The sequence below is a fragment of the Pyxicephalus adspersus genome, chromosome Z (assembly GCF_032062135.1).
Source record: "Pyxicephalus adspersus chromosome Z, UCB_Pads_2.0, whole genome shotgun sequence".
In the NCBI taxonomy this organism is placed as follows: Eukaryota; Metazoa; Chordata; class Amphibia; order Anura; family Pyxicephalidae; genus Pyxicephalus; species Pyxicephalus adspersus.
Window position 1 is genome coordinate 89,138,841 of NC_092871.1, and position 25,860 is coordinate 89,164,700.

Below are 25,860 nucleotides of genomic sequence, written 5' to 3' on the forward strand. Positions count from 1 at the left end.
TTAACGACACCTGTGATTTATTTTAAGATTTTATTAAAGTGATAAATGGGAAAACAAATCATTCCATTTTTTTTAAAAAATATTGTTTTTAGTAGTTGTGTGAAACTTTTTATTTTAAGTGTATTTAAATTTGGATAGAGATGATAGAGTGGAACCTCTACAGGGAACCCCTTCTATAATTATTATATCCACAGATCACAGTAAATTAGTGTGGTGGGCAGTGGGAAGAATTCCTCTTACATTGCTGACCAGTGGGAGGAATGTCACCTTACAGATAGCCAAAAAGATCATTGGTGGCCCTTACACGGCAAACTGCTCGAGGAGCCCCCAGCACCCCTCTGGAGGGATCGTAGTTGGGAAACAATGGACGAGAGTTAGTTTTTTTTCTTTGCTTCCCTAGGAGTAAGATGCATAATTTTCCTTTTGTCCTGGTATCAGTTGTCACAAGGAAATTCACAATGTTGTCACCAGAAGGGAAGCAGAAGGGAAATATCATAATGGAGACACTTCATTCCATGACAAATGTCTAAGAGTGGATTTTTTTTTTCTTATAATCACATTTCCTGTGATTCCTGAATATTTTGGTAAATTGGTCATTTTCAGGCTCCACTCTTTCCCAGCAAAGTACAGCATATATGTATGTGTTATGAACACAGAACAGAAATAGGAGACCCAACGGATAAACTCTTTACTCATTAGTGTAATGAGGTTTGATAATATTTGGACTTTTTTTAAATATCCCAAATAAACATTTTTTAAATATCCCAAACTAATTTTGAATTTTATTTTTATGTATGACTGTTTATGGTTCTAAAAGGTTTCTGAAATAAAAAGTCTATTCCAGAGGCTGTTTCTGACTTGGTACCAGGTGCCAACTTTCCTCTTAACCTTTTCTACGTGGGGAACCCTTGAAATAACTTTCAGATATTCAGGGATATAATTATTATATCCACAGATCACAGTATATTAGTGTGGTGGTCAGTGGGAAGAATTCCTCTTACATTGCTGGCCAGTGGGAAGAATGTCACCCTTACAGATAGCCAAAAACATCATTGGGGTCACTTACTGACCTGAGGGGTAAAATTGTACAAGGAACCCCTAACAACCTCTGGAGGAACCCTGGTATGGATAAACTGGACTATAGACTTTTATTTTTCTCTTTGCTTCCCTAGGAGTATCATTTTTTTTGACCTGGTATCAGTTGTCACAAGAAAATCCACAATGTTGTCACCAGAAGGGAAGGGAAGCAGGTTGAGAAACACCCGTCTATCCTAGTATGCTTGATAGAATTTTGGGCTTGGGCTTTTTATTTTGTAGTGACATCAGCATTACTGCATTTGTATTGTTATTTATCAAGGGTCCAAAAAGGGTTCTGCTCAGATGTTTTATTGAAAATAAATAAATAACATTCCTCCTCTTAGATTGTAAGCTCTTCTACTGTCATTGTTTGAAGTTGTCATTTGCTCTCCTTATTTATTGTACAGACTTGTTGGAGCTAAATAAATACTGTTTAACAATAATATTAATATCATTTTAGTAGAAAATGCTGAAAAGGATTTAGATCTTCAGATTGAAATGTAAAACAATAAACACCATGATTAAATCCTTCAATTTATCTTATTCAGTTACAAAAATATTGGATATGTTCAGATTGTGCCAAGGTCAAACTTTAAATCTATTAAAATAAATACAAAAAAATTTATAAATAAATAAAACTGGAGTGATGTGTGGTGGATACCTTATATTATTACTTGGTAGTTTGATTATGCCATACCCTAGATTGTATGATTATTTATAACAAAGAACAGAAAAGATGGGGTTTTCAGCACAAATATTAGAAATATAATTGATAATTACAAATTTCACACAAAAAATGAAATGTATAACCTTTTACTTGTGTGTCACAATAGTTTCTTGTGATACAGACAAGGGTTTATTGTGACCTGCTGAGGCACTATACAAAGTTCAACTAACATTAAGCGCATATACATCACCATAACATGGATAAGTAAGTATGAACCCGTTCGTATCATCCATAGTACCCTACGCGTTTCACCATTGTGAGCTTCCTCAGGGGTAATAGTAGGTCAATGAATAACTTTCTATGTATACCCAAAAGGTTCAAGTAATCTAAATGTACAAACATAAATGTAAAGGTTCAATATAATGCATTGTTAAACAATACAAAGACCATATCTTCCAAAATATGGATACTATTCTTCAACAAGAATTTTTTCACTTTTAGTATTCATATTTTGGAAACCTATTTGGCAAGCTTACTTTGCTGATTACAGCTGCCAGTGAGCATTTATCCTCCCTTTTCATGAAATTGGAACTGTTTAAATTGAACTACCATCTAGCAATTTACGAGAAATAAAGTATACTTCATCTACAGGTAGGACAGCATTTTTTATTTTTATTTTATTCCAACCCTACCTATACATATACTGTATGAATACATATAATTACTTACTTAATATCTTACATTGTAGAAACTATATTAGCACAGAGGACTCCACCATATTACCCCATTTTCCCAGAACTCCTCAACAGCTCGTTTAATTGCATTATCCTCATTACAGGATGAAACTATATTTGAACTATGTAAGTGTGATATTTATTCCTATTCTATGTTTATTTTTGAAACTCCATTACCTGAATTCATTGTATATATATGATCTATGTACATAATTTATCTTCTCATAGACAGATTTACCTATCTAACCTTTATATTCAGTCTACTTAACTTGATATTTAACTTCATATTTGTCACCCAAAATTTTTTTTACATGAAATGAATTGAGTGAAACTACTAAAAATATGATCTTTGTATTGTACCTTTACATTTATGTTTGAATATTTAAATTACTTGAACCTTTTGCGTATACAAAGAAAGTTATTCACTGACCTACTATTACCCCTGAGGAAGCTCACAATGGTGAAACGCGTAGGGTACTATGGATGATACGAACGGGTTCATACTTACTTATCCATGTTATGGTGATGTATATGCGCTTAATGTTAGTTGAACTTTGTATAGTGCCTCAGCAGGTCACAATAAACTCTTGTATGTATCACAAGAATCTATTGTGACACACAAGTAAACGGTTATACATTTCTTTTGTAATTTTGTGTGAAATTTGTAATTATCAATTATATTTCTAATATTTGTGCTGAAAACCCCATCTTTCCTGTTCTTTATTATAAATGTTAAAAAAAAAAATAGTTAACAAATGTGTTCGATTTGCACAATGCATTAAATCTGTTAGGAATAGTAAAATAAAATAATTCAAATGTTACAAATTACTCAAAATTAAAAAACACAAAAATTAAAGGAAGGAAGAGAAAAAAATTAAACAAAAACAAAAAAACACCCCAAATTAAATATCTTTTTCTAGCAACTCAGGAAAACATAGAGAGTCTTCACTTTACCGAAATATTGTCAATGGAAAATCTAAAAGTTCACCCACAAGTTAATTTTTGGCCAAATCATTGTGAGCAGGATGACAGTGACTTTTCAACAAACTATCTCCCAACAATAATTACAGCCCAAACTGAATGTTTTACACACACCAAAAAAATCACAAGTAACTAACAATTTGGGGAAAAAACACACAAATTTAGTTATATACACAAAGAAATAGTACTACAATTGTGCACAAACATTGTTTTTCATACTACCCCAAAGTAGGTGGAAGGGGATGACAGAAGGGTGAGTCTTTTTTTATCCAGAGTTCTGGGTGATCTATTATAAATAGAATATCAACCTTAGTTATTATATTTATATTATTATTATTATTATTATTAATAATAATAAACACTTTTTTATGACCAGGGGAAGGCTGACATCTAGTGGCTGTTAGCTATACTTCAACACGCACCTATGTATTGATTAATTATAGCAATTGTTTCCTATCTATATGACTGCTCTGTTACACCTTGGTTTATTTCAGTCTACAAGCACCATCTAAATATATTAAAACCTATATTTATATATGAGGTCTGTCTATGAAATAACAACACTAATATCTCACTTTTATTTATTTCTATGAAAATTCTAATGTTTGTCTCCTTCAATATTCTCTCCGTTCACAATGAAGCACCAATGCCCTCCTGTCTCCCCCTGGTGGAAGGTGAGGAGCCGATCAGTTTCTGATGTTTTCTCATTCACACAAAGCGTGTTCCTTTATTCACCGATTTCAACTTAGGAAAAAGAAAAAAGTCTCAAGCTGACAAATCTGGTGAATATGGAGGATGTCCCAGCATAGTAATGTGTTTGTCGGTCACAGAAAGTGCTGTGTGGGAAGGAGCATTGTCCTGATGAAGAATGAAACCATTTCCCACATTTCTGCCGTCTTTTCCTTTCTCTCAGCTTTGTCTTCCTTATAATAATGTTGGGTCACTGTTGTGTCTTCTGGAACCCATTCTGCCAAAATGGCGTCTTCATGTCACAAAACACGATGACACGGCTGGGAATTTGGACTTTTCTTTATTCTTGGTGATGAAGGTGTTTCCAGTGACTGTGGTTTGGTTTCAGGATCATACTGGAAGATCCGGGTTTCGGCAGCAAGTGACGACTTTATGGAAAAGGTTCGGCTCCGACTCAAGTTGCTGCAGAATGTCAGCGCAAATTTCCTCTTTTTATCTGGTGTGAAATTTTACTAAAAACCTCAAATTGACGCATTATCTTCTTCTCATGATTTCTACACATGAGGGGAAACACAACAAAATTAAACGGTGACTGACAACAAACTAAACACAGAGCGTGCCGGGGTTTGTCCTGCGTGTTTACACATTCATGGTGAGAGATCAGAATCATCTCACTGCTTTGTGATAGAGATAGACACACATCTCATTATGTCACAGACACACCTCATATATCTATATATATATATATATATTTCACATTGTTTTATCTGTTATAGCACCCAACAAGCAAGCCAAGAATAGAGATGAATGTACAAATATACACCTCAGATCCCCTAGTCTTTATATCTCTCTTATCATATCTTATGTCTGCTGTGGTTTCCACTTCTTCATAACATCTTCATCTCCTAATCTCTAGGGCTCTGGTCTTTTGTCTTTGTCCTTTTGATTTTTGCTGCCCCTGGCTGTGAGAATCGCCCACCCACCCCCTTCCATATTTGAAGCAGATTTGTGTCATGCTTTTCCTGTTTTCTTTTCAATAAGCAGAATATAGTGGAGGAACTCGAGTGTCCTGCACAGAGCCCTGACCTCAACCCTACTGAACACCTCTGGGATGAATTGGAATGGTGAGCCAGATCTTCTTGCCCAACATCAGTACCCGACCTCACCAATAGGGGTCAAATCCCCACCATCAGTACCTGACCTCACCAATAGGGGGCAAATCCCCACCATCAGTACCTGACCTCACCAATAGGGGGCAAATCCCCACCNATCAGTACCTGACCTCACCAATAGGGGGCAAATCCCCACCATCAGTACCTGACCTCACCAATAGGGGGCAAATCCCCACCATCAGTACCTGACCTTACCAATAGGGGGCAAATCCTCACCATCAGTACCTGACCTCACCAATAGGGGGCAAATCCCCACCATCAGTACCTGACCTTACCAATAGGGGGCAAATCCCAACCATCAGTACCTGACCTCACCAATAGGGGTCAAATCTCCACCATCAGTACCTGACCTCACCAAAAGGGGGCAAATCCCCACCATCAGTAGCTGACCTCACCAATGGGGGCAAATCCCTACAGACACCCTCCAAAATCTAATTGGAAGCCTACCCAGAATAGTGGAGGTTATGGAGGGGCAACTCCATATTATTGGCCATGGTTTTGGATGTCCAAGCTCATATTGATGTGGTAAAGTGTCCACAAACCTTAAGCCATATGCTATGTTTGTCTATGAGCTGCATACCTGCATATGTAAACCAAATTATTATTTATGTTTCCTTAAACTTACTAACTAATAAACTCCCTTGGAACATAGTAATTTAAATGTCTGTAAGTATGGAAATGAGGTGAATCATTGGCCAAAATGAATGGGTTAGTTGGATTAGTGTGACACATAGTTGAGTTGTATTTTATATCCCATGTGCTCTAATTATGTTTTGTTACTTTCACTTTGATACTTTATTTTTTAATCCCTGTACATGCTACTCAAAAAGAAAACAAACATATGCATACTTTGGTGCATATAATGGTTATATGGGACCCATGGGGTTATGTGCAAATCTTGGATTTTGGTAAACATAGGATGGGTTTTGTTTACAGAACGACCAGGCAAAAACTAAAAAAAAATTGAGAGGCACATTATTAATCTGCTAACATTTATGAATACAAGTAGTCCCCAGGTTAAGGACATCTGACGCCTCCTAGATACGAGCGAGGCTTCCCTGCTCCCTCCTGTGCAGGACGGAGGCTTGATGGGGGTGAGGGGGCAGTTTGCAAGACTTGCAGAGGAAATCTTTTGCTAAACACAGCTGGGACTGGGCTCTTCTCTAACATCTTGTAACTCTTTAATGACCAAGACAAACTCTGCAGTTATTTCTTTTTACATATCAAAGCACAGCTTGCTGCAGAAGTTAATGAATGTCCGGGCTCCATAAAGCTTTTTGCTTTGTTTGTGAATATTTTACAGTGAGTATTTTATACAGTAACTGACACCACACTGCCTAATAATATGTTGGGGCAAACATCTGTCCTAATTGTATTTATTAAAATAATCTACCTGTTCTGACTTACATACAAATTCAACTTAAGAACAAACCTACAGTCCCTATCTAGTATGTAACTCGGGGACTACCTGTATTATAATTGTATCTTTTCATTATAGTATTGAACAGAGGCACGCTGTCATTTAAAGGCTCATTCCTTGTAATTGACCCTCTGTATGACTTAATATAACATTGGGATTGGGAACTTTCCTGATTGACTGCTGATCATGAGGATGTGAGTTGTTGGTGACAAACCATTCGGACAGCCAGCAGCCACTCACAGTGTCTGTTAGCTGATAAAAGGCTGATATAGAATAAGATTCTAAGCTTGTACTGCAGCCAATTATAGGAAAATAAAAGTAAAAATCCTGCACCCTTCTGGCCAGTCTAATATTATCCCAGGTTTTATTATCCTGGTTGGGTAATAGGTGGCCCTACCCTTTCAATGACTTTCATGTAAAGTGGCAACCCCTAGAGGGCAGATCTTGGGGTTAAATGACACTCAACTCAGAAGAATGATGACATCTAGTGGTTGTGAAGACTTACTGCAGGTGGGATTTTTTAGGGCAGCGTTGGACTGAAGGTGGATATTGCAGAAAAAGCAGATTTTTATTTTTTATTAAATGTAATGGGTTCTTTTTATTAAAAAAAGCTAAAGCAGCAACTTTCAGGTACTTTTTTATTGCAAACCAACAAACAATCTAGCACAAACCAAGATTGCAGCCCAAGGTTTTCACCCCACATTCTGCTGGGAACATTTAGGGCCCCTAAATCTTTAAATTGGGGTAAGGTGTGAGTTAATGCACACATTTTGTAATACAAAAAAATACACTAAGGCAATGCACCACATTGCAACACACAGCAGTGTGCAAATAAAGGGAAAAGTTCATATTCTGACGTGCGCTTGGCAGCCCATTAATTTTGTGCATAACACAGATTAACAAACTGCATAGATTATAATCAACCCTTATACATAGGATTCCTTATCATTCAACATTATACAGAGTTAAACATGAGCTGATAATAAAGTGCAACATAATAGTTACAATATCAACAATATATACAAACAATTGCATAAAAGCTCACTGAGATTTGAAATAATAATAATATTAATGCTGAATCAGCACAGATTAACCTTTTCAGCGCTGGAATAAGAAATTAAAACTATTTTATTGTTAGGAGTTATATTCCCCATTTTACTTATTAATCTTCAGTATTGAGTTGCAATCTGCTCACCGTTCCCCTGTTATGATGAAAGGTTCAGAGCATTTACCATGCAGAGGTCAGCAATCATCTCAAGGGACCTGCAGATTCTTCTCTGCCAACCTGAAAACAAGGATCTACCTCTGCGTTGGTGCCATGGCCCCGTCCGGCTAATGAATGCGGATTGGCAGCAATCATTTGCTTTCTCTATTTTTTTATTATTATCCCTTCCTGCTTCTCATGTTTCTAAATGAAAAGTCCAATCTTATCAGAGCAATGAAGGGTGTTGACCCAATATTGTCTTTTTTCCAGGTGAACCCATTGTAAACAAATCACACACAATAGGAATCTGATATAAATAGCAGGCATGCATTTTAGGCATTTTGCAACATTGTTTCCAATGTATTCAGAAAAGAAACCCTGTCACCTGAGCAAATCATCAAAAATGTTTGCATAAGATTATAATTGGATTTAAATCTGAAAACTCTGAGATTGCAAGTTGCTATTGCCATCTTTGATTTGATGCTGGCAGCCCCAACAGCCTTGCATCTGAGCTGGGGTTCAACTTTCACTAGATGATGGCAAGCTTAGGCGAAAGGTAAATTAGTCTTTACACAAGGAAGATGGAATCACAGTCAGGACATTCTGGATGTTTTGTGTCACTGACAGCACCCTTTATTTTCCACTGGTTGGGAATCCAGACTTGGTGCTTTATTACCTGAATGCACTGAAAGATCAAACTGACTTCAATGACACATGGCCGGGGATCGGGTGAGACTCAGCACTTCTGCAATGTAAAGCTGTAGAGCAGCCTATACAGCTTTAGTAACTGAACCCCACTGGGCACCCAGAAAGGGCCACAAATTCCCACAGACAACCTCCAAAATCTTGTCAAAAGCCTTCCTAGAAGAGTGGAAAATGCTGAATCCAGGAAGAGGAACGCACTTGGCCATGGCTTTGGAATGGGATGTACAACAAGTTCCTATAGGTGCAAACATGTGTAGCACACCTTGCTCATCAATCGAGGTGAATAATACCTAATGCAATGTTTTCATTGCTGAATGTAATTGAGAGAAAGAAATACATCTGAATCTAAAGGGTGAGCAGTATGGAGAGGCTGATATTCCAAACAGCCAAAAAGTTTGTAGACACCTGGCCATCACACCTGTTGGACCTTAGATGTATGAAATATTACACACAACCATGCAATCCCTAGACAATTATTAGCATACAAAGACATTGTAGACCAGGGGTTGGCAAAGTTTTATGGCCACTAAGCCATTTATGGGGTGGGCAGGAGAACAGTAGGCCAGATCCACCCCAATGGCTCCGATCACCAGGGAACACCCTCTGAGGTGATTTACTTTCAGGTAGCATTTGCTATTTACCGCAGCAGCGGTAGTATCAACGCCGGCCGCGGTAAATGAGGGAGCAACTGCAAGGGGGTGGCTCCAGAGCTCCAGCGGCTCCGGACCTCCAGCGGTTCTGGCTCCAGTAGTTCCTAACGCCCCTCCAGAGCCACGGGTTGCCAGCCGGCATAAGGCCAGATTGGCCAGGGGTCGTTAGGCAAGCTACCAAGCCGGAGTTTGCCAATCCCTGTTGTAGACAATTGTGCTCTCCCAGCCTTGTGGTCACAGTTTGGTGAAGACCCTTTTCTGTTCCCCCATGACTGTACCCCGGGGTACAAAGCCCCCTCCATAAAGACATGGGGTCACCAGTTTGGTGTGGAGGAACTCGAGTGTCCTGTACAGAGCCCTGACCTCATCCTACTGAACACCTTTGGGATGAATTGGAATGGTGAGCCTGGTCTTCTCATCCAACATTAGCACCTGACCTCACTAATGGGGGCAAATCCCCACCATCAGTACCTGACCTCACCAATGGGGGGAAATCCCCACCATCAGTACCCGACCTCACCAATAGGGGGCAAATCCCCACCATCAGTACCTTACCTCACCAATGGAGGCAAATCCCCACCATGGGGGCAAATCCCCACCATCAGTACCTGACCTCACCAATAAGAGAAAATTCCTGCAGACATCTTTTAAAATCTTTTGAAAAGCCAGAAGAATGGAGGATGTTATAGTGGCCGCTCAACATTAATAGCAATGGGTTTGGAATTAGATTATTATTATTATTAGTATTATTATTAATATAATAATAATAATAATAAAATAATAAACAGTATTTATATAGCACCCACATAATTTGCAGCGCTGTGTATTATATAGGGGTTGTAAATGACAGACTGACTCAAACAATGACACAAGAGGACATGCGACTAAATCATATAGATGTGATTACGTTCTAAAGGGGAGAACAGAAATTTTCCTGCTGCCTTCTAGTGAAACAACCCGCAGAGATTCTTAGAAATGTTTATGATGAACTCATGTTTGCAGCTTAAGTGATTTTAGGATTGATTCTCACCGATGCAAAGGGAACATTGAGTCTGATTGGTTGCATTGCACAACACCTTCATTTTTCTTTGCTTCGTTTCTCATACCTCTGGGAGTAATTTCCCCAGAGTAGCAAATGTAGCATTCTAGAGTTTAAATGAAGTAATAGGAATAAGTCAAATTCAGATTTTCCCCCAAACTTTTAAAAGGTATCAGAAAATTGTAACCTTTACATTTCAATAAAATAAATATACCTATACAATGAAAGGATAAATAAGGTGTTTTTTTGGTTTGTAAAAAGTGTAGATGACTTCGAAAACAGAAGTTCTTTAAAGTGAAAATACAAAAATAAAAAAAATGCATTTATTGATTACAGCAACCTTTCCTGGTGGTTTGAACTTGGTGGAACCTTTGACATAGCTTTCAGAATTTAGGACCCCCTTCTATAATTCCTATATCCACAGATCACAGTATATACGTGTGCTGGTCAGTGGGAATAATTCCTCTTACATTGCTGGCCAGTGGGAAGAATGTCACCCTTACAGATCATTGGTGTCACACTGACCTGGGAGGTGCAAACTGCTCATAGAATCCAGAGGAAAATCTGGAGGAACCCTAGAATTCCATGGAATCCTGTTTGATATACTCTGGATTATAAAAGTATCATTTAGCTGGCCTAATCTCTCTGAAATCAATCATCAAAATATGTTTTGTAAATAACACATATGTCAATTTTGACTTATTATTGTAACTGCAATGTTTGTCCTGAATACTCAATTGGTGTAACTATATTAAAATAAGTTAAAAAAAGAATATGTATATAGTTACAGACACAATGCAAAAAAAAATCATAATCACTTGAATATTGAACATTTATAAAATGAAATTTTAAGCTTAAAATACCAAAAGACACATAAAATAAAACAAAAAATTCCAGAATAATGTAAAAACTGTTGCTGGTTTAGCTTCTATCTAAATCCCATTCTTGCTGTAGTATTTGGTCCTGCTCTGGGTTCCATTTTGGTGATTTGCTAGGAACTGATTTAGACAATTGGGATATAAAGGTTTTGGTTTGAGTCACACTTAAACTGTTATCTTACTTCCCAAATATATAAGGGGCGGGAGGCAGACGCTGAGACCTGCCCTTAATAAACAGCTTGCTATATAACAAGCCATCCCATTACCAAACTGCTAAAACTGGTTTTCCTTGTTGGGAAATGAATGACAAGATAGCAATAGGAGCACGGTATATGAAAATTGGAATTGCTCAATAGAGGATTGGAGCTGCAGTCTGCGTACAGCATTTGTGCAGCAGACAAGTTAATTCCCTGGTATTGGAAGAGCTACAAACGTGCAAACATGATGCCCGAAGAGGGAGAAATTTTTGAGTTTTTAACCATTTCAATGGCAAGGATTACAGGTAAGTACATCTGAGCATAATATACAATGTAATTAGTAATGATTATGCGCAAGAACGTGTTCTTTAAATGTAGCACACCCTTTTCACGCAGCTTCAACAATTACTTTTAAATACATAAGGAAATGAATTCATTGTTGAATGTTAAGGAGGAAGCAATTCATCTGAATCTATAGCGTTAAGCAGTATTGAAAGGCTGATATAATAAACAGAAAAACAAATTTGTAGATAGCTGAACATCACACCTGATGGACCTCCCATTTGAAAACCAGATTTATAAATATTGCAGCCATTCAATCCTTTGACAATTATTAGCATGAAAAGACATTTTAGACAATTGCACTTGTGCAACCATGGGGCAACAGTTTTGGGAAGGCTCTTTTTTTGTATACCCCAGGGCACAATGCCAACTCCATGGGGTCACCAGTTTGTTGTGGAGGAACCCGAGTGTCCTGCACAGAGCCCTGACCTCATCCTACTGAACACCTTTGGGGTGAATTGTAATGGTGAGCCAGGTCTTCTCACCCAACATCAGCACCTGACCTCACAAATTGGGGCAAATTCCTACAAATACCCTGCAAAATCTTGTGGAAAGCCTTTGAAGAAAAGTGGGGACAACTCCAAATTCATGACCATAGTTTTAAAATGAGAAGTTCAACAAACTCAGAGAAAAGTGACTTTTGGAAATGTTTGAACATAGAATGTGAAAATACTAGTTTGGGGTCTAGCAAGAAGAAAAAAAAAAATTCTTTACACTTTCTTGCAAAATAACCCGCACAGATCTTAGAGATTTTAGAATTTGTTCTCTATGATGTATAGAGAATGCTAAACCTGATTGGTTGCATTGGACAACACCTTCAGTTTCTTTGGTTTGTTTGACATTTGTAAAGTCACCGTATATAGCATTGTACATTATGACATAAAACTGAGAATTTTTTGATTCCCCCAAATTTCCAGCAAATTTTTCTCATTTTGTCAAAATTTAATGGAAGGAAAAACAAAGGTGGCTTGAACGGAATAGAAACAGAAATTCCTTTTAACAATTGTAGACCTGTTTTGTGCCAAAGCAGCCCATTTGCATTTTTGTAAAATTTAGAAATACAGTATGTATCCAAAGCCAAAAAATTCGACATGAGCCTTTGTAGAGGAGATGAGTAGAACTTACCTTGACAGGAAATAAAGCAACACATCAAAGAGTTGTAATCGTCACCCTTTCCATTGTAATCATCTATGCCTTCATCCCCATAGAATCAGCCAAGATTTTTGAAATTTCAACAGATATATCCAAATTAGATGCCTGAAGCAAAAAGTTCACAAAGATATGTTAATGATGATGAAAGTGTACACAGATTCACTGTTTACACTTTGGAGCGATGTAAGGAACAAAGTAACCTACAATCAAGGATGAGTGTTCTGCTCCTTGGTCATTAGGTCTGGCTTCTGGAATGATCAGGTTTGACATGTGAGCTGTTTGAAGATGCTGGTAGAGAATACAAAAAGTTAGCTGGGAAAAAATTCTTTTTGAACAGATAAGGTCGTGCATGTTTCATATCGCATTGAAAGGCAGAAGTGAAAAATGTGCAGGTGTTTTTAACCTTGCACTGTGGATTTTAAAAGAATAGAAAAGAATAACGTTTTTTTTAATTGTTAAGAACTTCTGCTGGGAGATGAGAGCTTCAATTATTTGCTAAAAAGTTGCAGAACATTTACAGCTGTTTGAATATTAACTGTATGTGATAGCAATACTTACTTATAACAATTTAACAAAAACAGTCAGAACTCTAAATTTTCTGCCAGAAAAAAAGTCACACTCTGATAAATCATTGGACCACCTGTGGCTTTGATCACAGCACACATTCCCTGTGCTATCATGTTGATAATCTTATTCAATGTCACAACATTTATTTTCATCCAGCATTGCATTCATTCCCCCAAAGACCTTGTTATAATGATGGGAGAGTCGGAGCTGTATAAAGCCTTCTCCAGAACATCCTAAAGATTCTCCATGGGGTACAGGCACATGGAGATCATAACCCTACCCCCACAGGTACCCCATATAATCACACTGCCCCCACAGGTACCCCATATAATAACACTGCTCCCACAGACACCCCAGATAATCACACTGCCCCCACAAGTACCCCATATAATCACACTGCCCCCACAGGTACCCCATATAATCACACTTCCCCCACAGACACCCCAGATAATAACACTGCTCCCACAGGTACCCCAGATCATAACACTGCTCCCACAGCCACCCCAGATCATAAAACTGCCCCCACAGGCACCCCAAATCATACAATGCCCCCACAGACACCTCAGATCATAACACGTCCCCCACAGGCACCCCACATCATAACACTGCCCCCACAGGCACCCCAGGTCATAACACTGTCCCCAGAGTTACTTCAGATCACAATACTTCCCCCACAGGTACCCCAGATCATATTACTGCCCTAAGCACCGTAGATCCTAACACTGCACAGGCACCCCAGATCACAATACTGCCCCCTCACTTACTTCAGATCACAATACTGCCCCCACAGACACCCCAGATCATAACACTGCCCCCTCACTTACTTCAGATCACAATACTGCCAGATCACAATACTGCCCCCACAGACACCCCAGATCATAATACTGCCCTCAAGCACTGTAGATCCTAACACTGTCCCCACAGACACCCCAGATTTCAATACTGCCCCCACAGACACCCCAGATCATAAAACTGCCCCCACAGGCACCCCAGATCATAATACTGCCCTCAAGCATCCTAGGGCCCCTGTATAATCCCCCTCAAGGTGGTTGAGAGGACCCTGTTGCTGAACAGCCAATAGCAAGAGTCCACATTGTGAAAGTTATGACGTGGACACCCAGACATAAAGAGGTGCAACGTGCACAAGGACCCTGTACTCTCTTCTGCCACAAGGGGCCCCCACTGTGACCCTGAGTTAGTTCATAAGGAGGGGTCCAATTCATTTCTGTACAGGGCCCACTGTTGACTACATCCCCCACTAGAAGTCTTAAGACTGGAACATTACATGACTATATCTTTTTTATATTTTGTGATTCTGCCAATGGTGAGTTGAAGGAGGCAGTGAGAGAAATGCAGGGATTACTTTTATCTCAGAAATCAGCCAAAATGTAAAGGTATCACAATCTAATCATCAAACCTGAAACTTTTTATTTCTTTATAATGTTAGCAAAAAATGTTTTTACAAAATTTTGGTTAAATGCTGTGGAGTCAACAAGGGAAAAAAAAGGGTCATTTTTTAGAATCCATGGGTGCAATTGGCTTGAAATGTCTTTTGAAACAAAAAGTAACCTCCCTTCATCTATCCTGGAGCTGTTTTTGTGGCCCTCATTGGCCTCACAATTTAACTTTGTTTTTACTAGAAAAAAAATGCACAAAAATCAATTACACAATTGGGTTTAACTGGAAAATGTGTGAATTCTAATTTTTACACATCCTAATGTGAGAAATCCATGATCTTTCTATGGCATCAAGGTCCTCCAAATTAAAAACAAATACCCCAAAATACATTTGTTGGGCAGTGGCAAGCTAGGTAAAGTCTGCTGTGCTTTCTAGCCGGATCCCTCCACCAACATAGAGATAATCGGTTCTAATAAATAAATGCATGGCATGTTATTCCAATTTCCTTTTCAGCAGATGACAGGTGAGTGATGATGATGAGGAGGAAGATGTAGCAATTATTTGTGTACAGTGATTGGGGCAGAAACAATTACATACAATTGCATCAATATTCATTTGTTTTGGGTGAAAACAGACACCATGTTCAGGAGTTTGCAGTTGTTCAGAGCACAGGGCAGCTGAAGTTTATTGCGATTGACCCGGTGAAGAAGACAGATCAGGATAGTTACTTTCTAACTTTGACTGTAAAAGCTGAGGCTGAACTTTATGCAAACAGCTTAGGGGGAAATCCATATATTAACCTGCCAAAGGATTCATATTGCTGTCCATCCAGTCCTGGGACCTACATGGTTGTGCTACACAGCACAGGCAGCTTGGTGACCTGACTTTTCCCAGATGATGTTAAGCAACACAGCCAGGTCCCAGTTCTCCCCCCACCGATGCCTGGACATTGGAGCCCTTGAGCAGATTGTTGAGTTTATCTCTGTTTTCCAATCTCCTATCACTGCGCGATTGTCAGTGCGTGATTTGCCCCAGATGTGGCCCTTTTTCCACCCTGTATGAAAGGTTACATTTGCTTTTATTCAAACAAATAAGGGTATACATATGTACATTGAAAATATTGAATTATTTATGCATTTATTGCTTTATTGTCATAAAATTTGGCAAAAAGTTTTTTCCTAATTTTCTACAGATGAAAACAAAAATTCGATAGTTTTTGGTGGGTTTTAAAATTTGAAAATTGCTGCTTCCCTACCTCTTGGATTGTAAGCTCTTCAGGGCAGGGTCCTCTCCTCTGTCACTGTCTGGCATTTGTAACCCCTATTTAATGTACAGCGCTGCGTAATATGTTGGTGCTATTTAAATATTGTTTATTAATAATAATAATAATAATAATAATTAGCATTTACAGAAAGAAAAAAACTCCACAAAAAAACAAAAGAATTACAAAAACATAAAAATTAACAGAAACGATCAAATGCACCAAAAAAAGGAATACTGTGGGGTCTATTTTAACCCAAATTGTACACAATTTTACAAAATTTGTTAAGCCCAGGTGAAATCTGTGTGAACTTATATTATAGTGTATATGTATTAAAATATTTTAGCAAAATTAATCAAATACACCAAAATTTTAAAAACAAAAGAACACTGTGGGGTCTGTTTGTAGAATTTTTTACCCATATTTACACAATTTTACAAAATTTTGTATGAAAACTTTAAAAACAACACCAAAATAACATGAACATACTCTAACAATAAAGGAAGGAGCAGATCTTTTTTGTTTCAGTATATTACATCAGCAGCCAAATTAAAAATTTTTGTACTGGTGAAAATCTAAAAATCATAAAAATTTGTAATTTTGAAATTCAATCAGTTTAGCCAAAATCGGTGCACTGATTTATAATCTTTGGGTTCACTGCAAATCCTAGTGGAGGCCGTTATTTCCAAGAGTCGCAGATGCTTGGGCCCCGTGCTTGGACATGGAAAGATATTTCCCCTGCAGGTAATGGGGAATCACAGAAAAGTTGGGGGTGGGGGGGCTTTGGGGGTAAGTAAAGGGTAGTTAGGGCAAACCTGTTTTGTTGACCTGAATGGACACAACTTTTCAGGTCCTTGTTGAAATTTTCAGGATGATGAAGCATTCCTCAGTCTGCAGCGCTAAATCAAAAATAATTACATGCAATGACATCAATATATTTAATTGTTTTGGGTACAAACACACAAATATTGCCTTTGTTCATGGTACATACAAATTGTATGACAGCTGCGGTTTATAATTATTGACCGAGTGAATAGGTCACATCAAGGCGGTAACGGTGAATCCTGGATTTCTAATTTATTTAATTTTTCATCTACTTAAATATTTGATTTTTTTTATTCAAAATGTTTTTTATTTCGTTTTGGCAAACATTTGGGACATTTGGGGCTTTTTTTTTAAAACAAGGAATTGCACCTGGTAGAAATCTTCCAGGTCCATATGGCTCAATGGCAGCAATTGATTCCCACCAGGGCATGTTTGAGGGAATGAACTGCTTTATAAATAGAGTTCTTTGACGACATTTTCCCATTTTAGTTTATTGCAGTAGACACAAAATGTGGGTGTTTTTTCTAGTTTACCTTTGAACCCCAAAAATGTCCCTCATTGACCTAAATATTTTACATTTAAAAAAAAAAAAAAAAAAAAAAGAAAGGAATAAAAATTCTACCAAAAACGTTGAAAAAACACAAATCATTAAAAATCACAAGTCCCAAGGTATATACAAGATTCACTCAAATTTTACCCAGGAATTGCGCAATTTTCCAATTGGAAATGTAAGAACCCTGGGAAGTTGAGTGAATTTTGAGTGAATGAGTAACCTTTAACGAATACAAGGTAATGATGTGTACAGCGACCCCTGTGGCCAATATTGGTATCATAGCATGGCGCTGTTTTGCGGGAGTATACTTGACGTGTTTGGTATCTTTATATTTGTCACAATTTAATTGTTTAGAATTGACCAAAATGAGGATTTGATTGTGCTACAATGAGTTTTCTTTTACTTGATAAGCAGTTGGACAAAAATAATATGATACAAAAAAAGTTCAACTGCCTTCGTTTTAATCTCCAGGTCCTTTGATTTCACAAAATATATATATTTGGGGGTTTTGAAAAAATCTTCAGGCCCATAATGGGACATTTTAAAGTGTGAAAGAGAAAAAAAAATGCAAAAAGGGGTAAAAAAAAACAAAAAAAAGCCCCTGGGACGGAAGGGTTAAACAATTTTGCCCCAATGTCCCCTGTTATTACAGTGCATGAATTTCCTTTTATTTTCAGTAGCTACACGCAATTAAAAGAAGACGAAGTCTGCAGCCCTGGAGGCTGAAACAATTTCCCAAAATGACATCAATATTTACTTGTTTTGGTTGCAAACACTCTGATCACAGTTTATATAGGTTGTGTGACAGATGAAATTTATAACAATTGACGGAGGGAACGAGTTACGCAAGATGGTTCTTGTGACATTACATTACGAGCTGAAACACACACATTAAGATTGTTTATTGGATTTTTTATTTAAAGTTTTTTTTTTATAAAAAAAAATTAGGCTAACCAGGGCTGATATTTGGCACAAAAAATGACAAATAAAAAGTCCTCATGGGAATTTTAAAGGCCGTTGATATCCTAATTTGTGCCTATCCTATTTACTTTAATATAGTGTACCAAAATGGCAAAAAACTACTTTTTAGCAGAAATTTACCAATTTCTTCCCAAAATTTACTAAAATTTTTGCAAAAATTTACCAAATTGTTTTGTAAACATTTTATGGACTCTGGGGTAATCCATATTACTCTAAATTTCCAAATCTACCCCAGCTGTAATAATTATGTAACCATACTGACTTCATTGGGGCTGATTTATTAAAGCTCTCCAAGACTGTAGAAGATAGACAATCATGTTTGGACTTGAGTGATTCCAAAAAAACCTGGAATGGATTTTTTTAATAATTTCATATTATTTGGCAAACATTTTCAATGCTGGAGCAGATTTATTCCAGGTTTATCGCATACAATAGCAAAGAAAAGTAAAAGACGGGGTTTGCGGCCTTGATTTTTAAAGCAAAATTATTTATTAGAAACATTTTGAAACAGTTTAAATACTATATTATTATAGCATATTATATGACAAGTTAGACGTGGTCACCTATACGTAGATAACATTCATAGGAGTGCAGGGAGTTTTTTACTCTTTTATACCTATTCCAGGTTTTTTATATCACCCAGGTTCTCCCATGATGGTCTATCTTCCCCAGTCTTAGGGATTTTTAATATATCAGGCCAAATTCTTCTTATGATCTTGACCTGCAGACCCAAGAACGTCCTTTTTATAGTCATTGATTATTGATTGATTGATTGATTGATTCTGCTCCCCCATTCTAGGTACCTTGCTGCTTGCTGTGTATTACTACAATTTATCCCAAGAGCTCATCACTCGATCGGCAATGGGAATTCTGCTCATTATTTTGGCCCTGTTCCAAGGACATATAGGTAATACATGGCTATCTTTTTGGTAACCTTTTTTATATTTTTTACATTTGTGAACACCTAATCACTGCACATGTTTGAGCACGTTGGACATCCCAATCCAAATCCATGGCCATTAATAGGGAGCGGCTATGGTGCTATGGGACCTGATCTTTCTCCGGTGTAGGTCAGTAACACTTGGAGGTCTTGTCCCTCCCCCAGCCTGTCAATGGACATTGAAAAGAGAAGCAGCAGACTGATAATCTCATCTCTTTATCATTTTGCTTTCTTCTCCTATCAGCATCCTCCTCGGTAGCGCTGCAGGAGAGCTGATTTGTTGTTTTTCCCTCCTCCAGTCTGATCCATGCCATACTAATGTTTGCAAAACCCCAATACCAAGTCAAAATCTTTTTTTATTTTTAAATATTGATCCTAATAAATGCAGGGCTGCATTCTTTGCATTTTTAAAGTTTAAATTGTTGTGTAAAGATGTCATTTTTTTTTCACTCACATTCACATGCAGCAGGAAAAACTTGAATTGTGACTTTTAGGTGTTTTTTTAGTTCATTCACATGCAAGATTAAAACATGCTGGTGGATAAAGATTCAGAAGGTACCAGCAATTCTGTGAATCAAGGAAACATTTCACTCGTATCCTTGTTGCAATATTATGTGGCCATTTTCCAAAGTTAATATGCCCAAAGACAAGGACCGACTCTTTAAAAGCTCCCATTATAAACCATTTTTCAGTTAGCCATTAAAGGTAATAATTTTTTCAATATTCTTCTCTTTATTCCCTTGGCCAACACAACACACAAACATTTCCTTTTGCTGCTTTCTCCAAAAAGCCTAAAAAGAAGGCTTTTACTTCCATGGTATAGTAGATCTCCCGCTGTCGGCATTGGCACTGTATGTAATGGGGTCTATTTGTAAAATTTGTCTGACCTGAAATTCTTTGGGTAAAAACTATTCTATTGATAAAGCAAAATTGGTAGACATTTGCCTGGCCCAAAAAAAAACAAACATGCCCTGACATTCATCTGCTCTACAACAAGAAAAAGTCTTAATTATAAAAGGGTGAACATTTCTTTCCTCCACAACTGACATTCCCTGTCTGTGAAAAAAAGTTATCATTGTAATGAGAGCGGAACTTTAAATATTCTAAATTGAAAGCACACTGAGCCTGATTTATCAAAGCTCTCTAAGACTGGAGAAGATAGACTATCATGGGTGATCCTGAAAACTTGGAGTGGATGTGGTCCAACTAATATCAAATTATTTTTATGAAATGCATTCCAGGTTTACTGAGTCACCCATATGCTTCCATGATAGTCTATCTTCTCCAGTCTTGGAGAGCTTTGATATATCAGGCCCCTTGGATCTAAGTGTGAAAAAAGCTGGGTATAGTTGTACTGCTGATTAGTGTTGGTGTTCGAATTCGGATTGTTCTTACATTCGACCCGAATATGGCTGTTCCAAATTAGATAGCCCCGACCGGAAAAACACGGGATTCAACTTTGCAAATTCATGTGTAACAAAATGTGTTAAAAAAAGAGGCTTTAATGTTAAAGTAATTTATTGAATGTGATTTGTGTAACTAACTTTTTTTTTATTACAGGTGATCACAGTAATTCCCATGCACAGCTGTGTGAATCCTCCTGTGTGGGATCCCCGGGCTCTAGAGACTAAATGGGGACAAGTCTCCCCATTCATCACCTCTAGTGCTCTGTGATTGGCTGAGGAAAGGTAAACCCTGATGACAGCTCAAGTGACATCAGGATTTTCCTTTCCCAGCCAATCACAGAGCACTAGAGGTGAATGAATGGAGAGACTTGTCCCCATTTAGTTTCTAGAGCCCGGGGATCCTGTGTTCTTGAATAGTGAATCTCTATCGGAGAACACATACTATAGTTACCCTAGGGCTGCAAGAGCAATCAGGGAAGCGCAGCTGTCAGCTCTGCTCCCCTGATTGCTTTTGCAGTTCTACAAATTCACAAAAAATAATCCACATTTTTCCCCTATTGACTTGGTGTTCGAAATCGACGTTCAATCACCTGAACAATGTGCCCCTATTCAATCGAACAGCTGTTAAATTGAATATTGAGATATTCCACCAACACTACTGCTGATGTGTTGAGGATAAGTCTAACAACCAATAAGGATACAGTATTGTGATGTATCATTCACCACTGACAATTTGGAGTGAATAAAGATTGGAAATGCTGTAACTAGCCACCTGAAGGCTTGAAACCTCATTTCTGATATACTGTAGATGATGATCATGATGATGATTACAATTACCAAGTGATTTGTAGACAGCCATGGGCAATAATACCAAATATTCAGATGGTAGTACACAGTATCATTTAGAAAATATCCCTTCCTAACTAACCGTAGAACACACAGTGGGCACAGAGGAGACTAGGTAAGGGATCCTGAGGGATCTTATCCAAACATTAGAGTAGAAATAAACAATCCCCCAAAAAACTAAAGTGGGTTTATACCTAACCCTAATACCTACAGAGCTTGTTGTGTGATGAAATCTTGTCATATGGGCTTCCAATGGAGACAATTGGCCATGTGAACACATATTATAAATGCATGATCAGCTGTGGGCCCCATTTGGAAACCCACCATGGGCAATTCTATGCAACTATCACTGAAGCACTAGACAAGAAGTAGTTGTAAGGATGAGATACAGGAAAGGTGAATAAAAGAATACAATTGTGTAGGATGAACATCCATGGTTTATATACTAAAATAAACATTGGTCATATATTTTGTTTTTCCTATAGGTATCCAGAAGAAGTTCAGCGCACAGCCCCTGGTAGTATCATTATGCATGACGGTTTCAGTCTTCTGGAGTAATTCCGGCATTGTTCATCTCTTAGCAGATCATAAAATCCTTACAAATGCAAAACAGATACAAGAAACCTTATACCCAGGACTGCTAGCTATCTGCTGTGCCTTTCTTGTCATAGGCTGTGTGGGAACTCTCCAAAACAAAGGCCCCTTCCCTTTATTGTCATTTGGTCTTGGTCTTGCTAACATCCATGTACTTGCCCTGTATGGTGACAAGAATCTTGGTACCTCCGCTATCGGGTGTAACTTCATGATAGTTACCGTCATCAGCCTTTATCTCGTAGGACTCAGGTTCGCAAACATTATAACTGGGAAAAAAGCCTTACCGGATGAGAAGCGAATTGATTTCACGGAACGTATGTCAAGAAACCACCTCATTGCCACCGGAATTTTGGCCAACATGGTTTCTTCCAGCATCCTCTGTGGAAAACTTTTGGGCACAACCACCATTCTGTTCAGTGGCCAAGCCTATTGGATGTTCACGTTGGTGGCGTACCAGCTAGCGGTGTCTGTGGCATCCTTTCGGGCTAGTGACATATTACACGCTGCTTTCTTTGGGTTGTTGGCCATGCTTAGGATCGTAGAAGGATATTCTCTTTTAAACCAGCCAACTACATCAGAGGAGAGATTACTCCCTTTATCTTTCATGATTGTATTTGCCGTCCTTTTCTTTGCTTTATCTGTGACGATGTGTCTGCAAAATATGTGCATTGGCGTATACACGATCCTTTTCACCATTTATTGTGCCACTTTAACGCTTCCTGGTGGCATTGACCACAAAGCACCACAGGCAGTCAGTCTGGTTATCTTCCTCATCTCAATACTTTACATGTTTCTTAGACTCTACTTGTCAAAAGCCGATTTCAGAATCCCGGAAGGAAAAGGACTGGCGGCATTTATCAACTCCGGCTTGCAAGCTATGAGACTCAAGCCAAGAATAATCATTCACCCCCTTTACTCGCCAACCTTGAAAACTCGAGACGTGGATGTCATTGGTCATGCGTTTAGCACCCTGGCAAGCTTTTCCATGACGGTACAAGCACCGAGCACCTTTATACTGGTCATGGCAACTGGAAGCATGGTCCATATAGCTGGTTTAATGTCCCTGTATGCAGGGAAAGCCCCAGAAGGCAGAGCTTTTATTTTTTACGGAGTGCTGTGGGTAGCATGGGGCTTTGCAAAGTATATAGCATCCCAAGTGCCTGTGAGATCATTCTATATAGCCATCGGAATTATTTGTTTTTTAGTATTCAATGGATTTCTTACCATCTGCATGAGCGCACAAAATAAAGCCTGGTTCATCAATTCACTTTTCCTGGAAGCTCTGCTCATTTGTGGCTTATTGCAAGCCTTGAATATTGTGCCCCATCAATGTGTTGCAGCTTTAAGCATAGTCTTCGGTGTTGTGAGCTTTTACTGCTTTTTAGCTGCTCTGGTCAATGGAACCTTGGTGGCACCCCATTTGCCATGGGGAGAACCATTCCTAAAACCCATAATGCCTCTGGAAAGTTCTACCCAACGTCCACTTCCAGCAAAGAAAGTCACATCTATTAAGAAAATAGCTGGTAAGTGAATCCATTGTAAGCAATGGTGCTTTACTGATTTCTTGTAGAAATGCCTTTGGTTATGTATGCAGGACTAACATGATGATTAAACGGTTTGTTGCCAAACATGGCCAAACCAAACTCAACCACCAACCATTTGTTTATACACATCATGTGATTGTCATGCCAGCACTAATCAGGTGATCACACAGCTTTGGTAATAAACAAATGTGGGTTAAACAAGGGTAGTCAACCGCTAACAAATGTTATCCAATGGGAACGCTGGCCTTTCTTTGCAGCAACCCAGTGGGCAACCAAGTGGGCATCATTACCATTTGCTGGTGTCCAGTAACCCCAAATAATGGAAACACTGCACCCATGTACATTAGCATCTGGTCCCTTAGCAAGGTTTCTAATAAAGGGTAAAATGCCCAACTTACACCTGCAAGAAAATGCCCCAATGTTGGCTGACTCTATCTAACAAAGGTCTTCCATATTTAGTGAGCATTTCAGAATAATGGTAACACCATAGCCCAAAACAGCCCTATTTTTATCTGTTATGAGTGCCATGCACAGAGAGAAAGGTGCAGGATGCTTTTTGGCCATAACAAGCTTTTATTGTCACTTAATATTGTTGATTTTGCTGCTTGCTGCTCGCTCACATATTGATATTCCAAGCTAACCGATGTCTCTTGTGTTCTTCATTTTGCAGAACTCATGAAGTCTGGAGGGATTTGTGTCATTCCTGTGGATCTGGGTTATGCCGTTGCATCATCTTCTTATTTCTTAGATTCAATAAAGAAGTTGTCCAAGTGAGTCCGTTTTTTTGGTATGGTCTGGCGTAATGCCATAACATAAGCACTCAGTCAAACCAATTTCTTTGTTTTGGATTGAAACACAATTACTTTAATAAATATATTGTATCATAAATGAAAATAAGGGTATTAGAAGTAGAAGTTCTCAACGGGATAGGAACCATGTGTCCAGTTTAAAATTATTGGGAACACCATAAGCAGTAAGAAGAAGCCTTCTAAAAGCACTAAAAGTGTGCACTGGACAAGTGAATATCAGACTTTGAAGAGTTGCTGATGGAGGAAATTATGCCTTAAAGTGCATGTAGTTTCTGATCTAAAATTAAAACTAAAAAAAGTTTGAATTTCACATACCTATAATACTTTTAAGGAAAACTATAAAAAAGTTCTTTTTATCCTTTAGCTTTGCCATGTAGGTGTTGACTTTCTATTAAAGCTGAACTTACATAAGGTGACATCACTTTCAGATGATCTCATTCAAATCTAGGGACTGGACGGACAGGTAAGATGTGCTGCATTGTGCTAAGAATAGGAAAATGTCACGTATTCCCCGTATCCGGAATTACTGCATTTATTTATCCATAGTTCAGCAGAGGATCAGGGTGGAGAAGTGATAAGATCTGTATACATGTGGTGCCTCCTTTAATGTCAACAAATCACTCTGATTTCAGGTGTTGGAAAAGGGTGCAATTAATTTACAATTAGCTTTATTTATTCCAAGTTTATTTTATTGCCCTCCACTCACAGTATTATCATTCTTCATCCATCCCTGCGCTAGTTTTGTATCCAAACTCCAGTGGTCTCCCACTGCACTCCCTCTTCATTGGTAAATGGACTTGTGAGCCAAGGTGGTGCTTGCTAGTTCAGTTGTGTGCATAATGGCCGTGAGTCCCAGGGCGCGTAACCCAAACACGATAGGGCAGCCAAAATTGGAGTAGCATGGATAGAGCAAGAAGGGGGAAAAGTTAAATAGCGCATGTGTTAACAGGCTTTTGTTCAATTTAAACAGGATCTGTAATCCCATACAAGTGTATGAGAATGCAAAACCAAGTCAAGTGCAATAAGGACAGCAACTGCAAGACATATAGAACCGTCACTAAATTCTGAACCATCTCAAAGCAAAGTCCACCAATGTCCCTGACATCCTGGGTAGGTGGGCCTGGCATTATCCAGCAGCTTGGGCTTTCAAGTTCAAGTCCACATTAAATGGCACTAACAGGTCAAGACGAAGAAGAAAAGAGACTCCTTTGACATATTAACATTTATA

At 38.3% G+C, this 25,860-nt stretch overlaps 2 protein-coding genes across 4 annotated transcripts in view; one reads left to right on the forward strand and one right to left on the reverse strand.

The window, feature by feature from the left end:
- LOC140343802 (uncharacterized) overlaps nucleotides 1-13,252 on the reverse strand; it is a 25,985-nt gene extending 12,733 nt beyond the window's left edge. Inside the window, exons 1-2 of one of the 3 annotated variants that reach the window (XM_072430680.1) lie at nucleotides 13,113-13,252; nucleotides 12,882-13,013 (exon numbers count right to left, since the gene is read on the reverse strand). The gene's annotated coding sequence lies outside the window, so the exon portion shown is untranslated. Of the gene's footprint in view, nucleotides 1-7,936; nucleotides 8,062-12,881; nucleotides 13,014-13,112 lie in introns of those variants that run through there. The other 2 variants (XM_072430681.1, XM_072430682.1) reach the window with 2 other exon arrangements.
- LOC140343803 (uncharacterized) overlaps nucleotides 11,521-25,860 on the forward strand; it is a 25,262-nt gene continuing 10,922 nt past the window's right edge. The window contains exons 1-4 of the mRNA XM_072430684.1: nucleotides 11,521-11,719; nucleotides 19,293-19,400; nucleotides 22,171-23,802; nucleotides 24,494-24,593. Of these exons, the coding sequence (XP_072286785.1) occupies nucleotides 11,659-11,719; nucleotides 19,293-19,400; nucleotides 22,171-23,802; nucleotides 24,494-24,593 (1,901 nt within the window). The 5' untranslated portion in view covers nucleotides 11,521-11,658. The remainder of the gene's footprint in view (nucleotides 11,720-19,292; nucleotides 19,401-22,170; nucleotides 23,803-24,493; nucleotides 24,594-25,860) is intronic.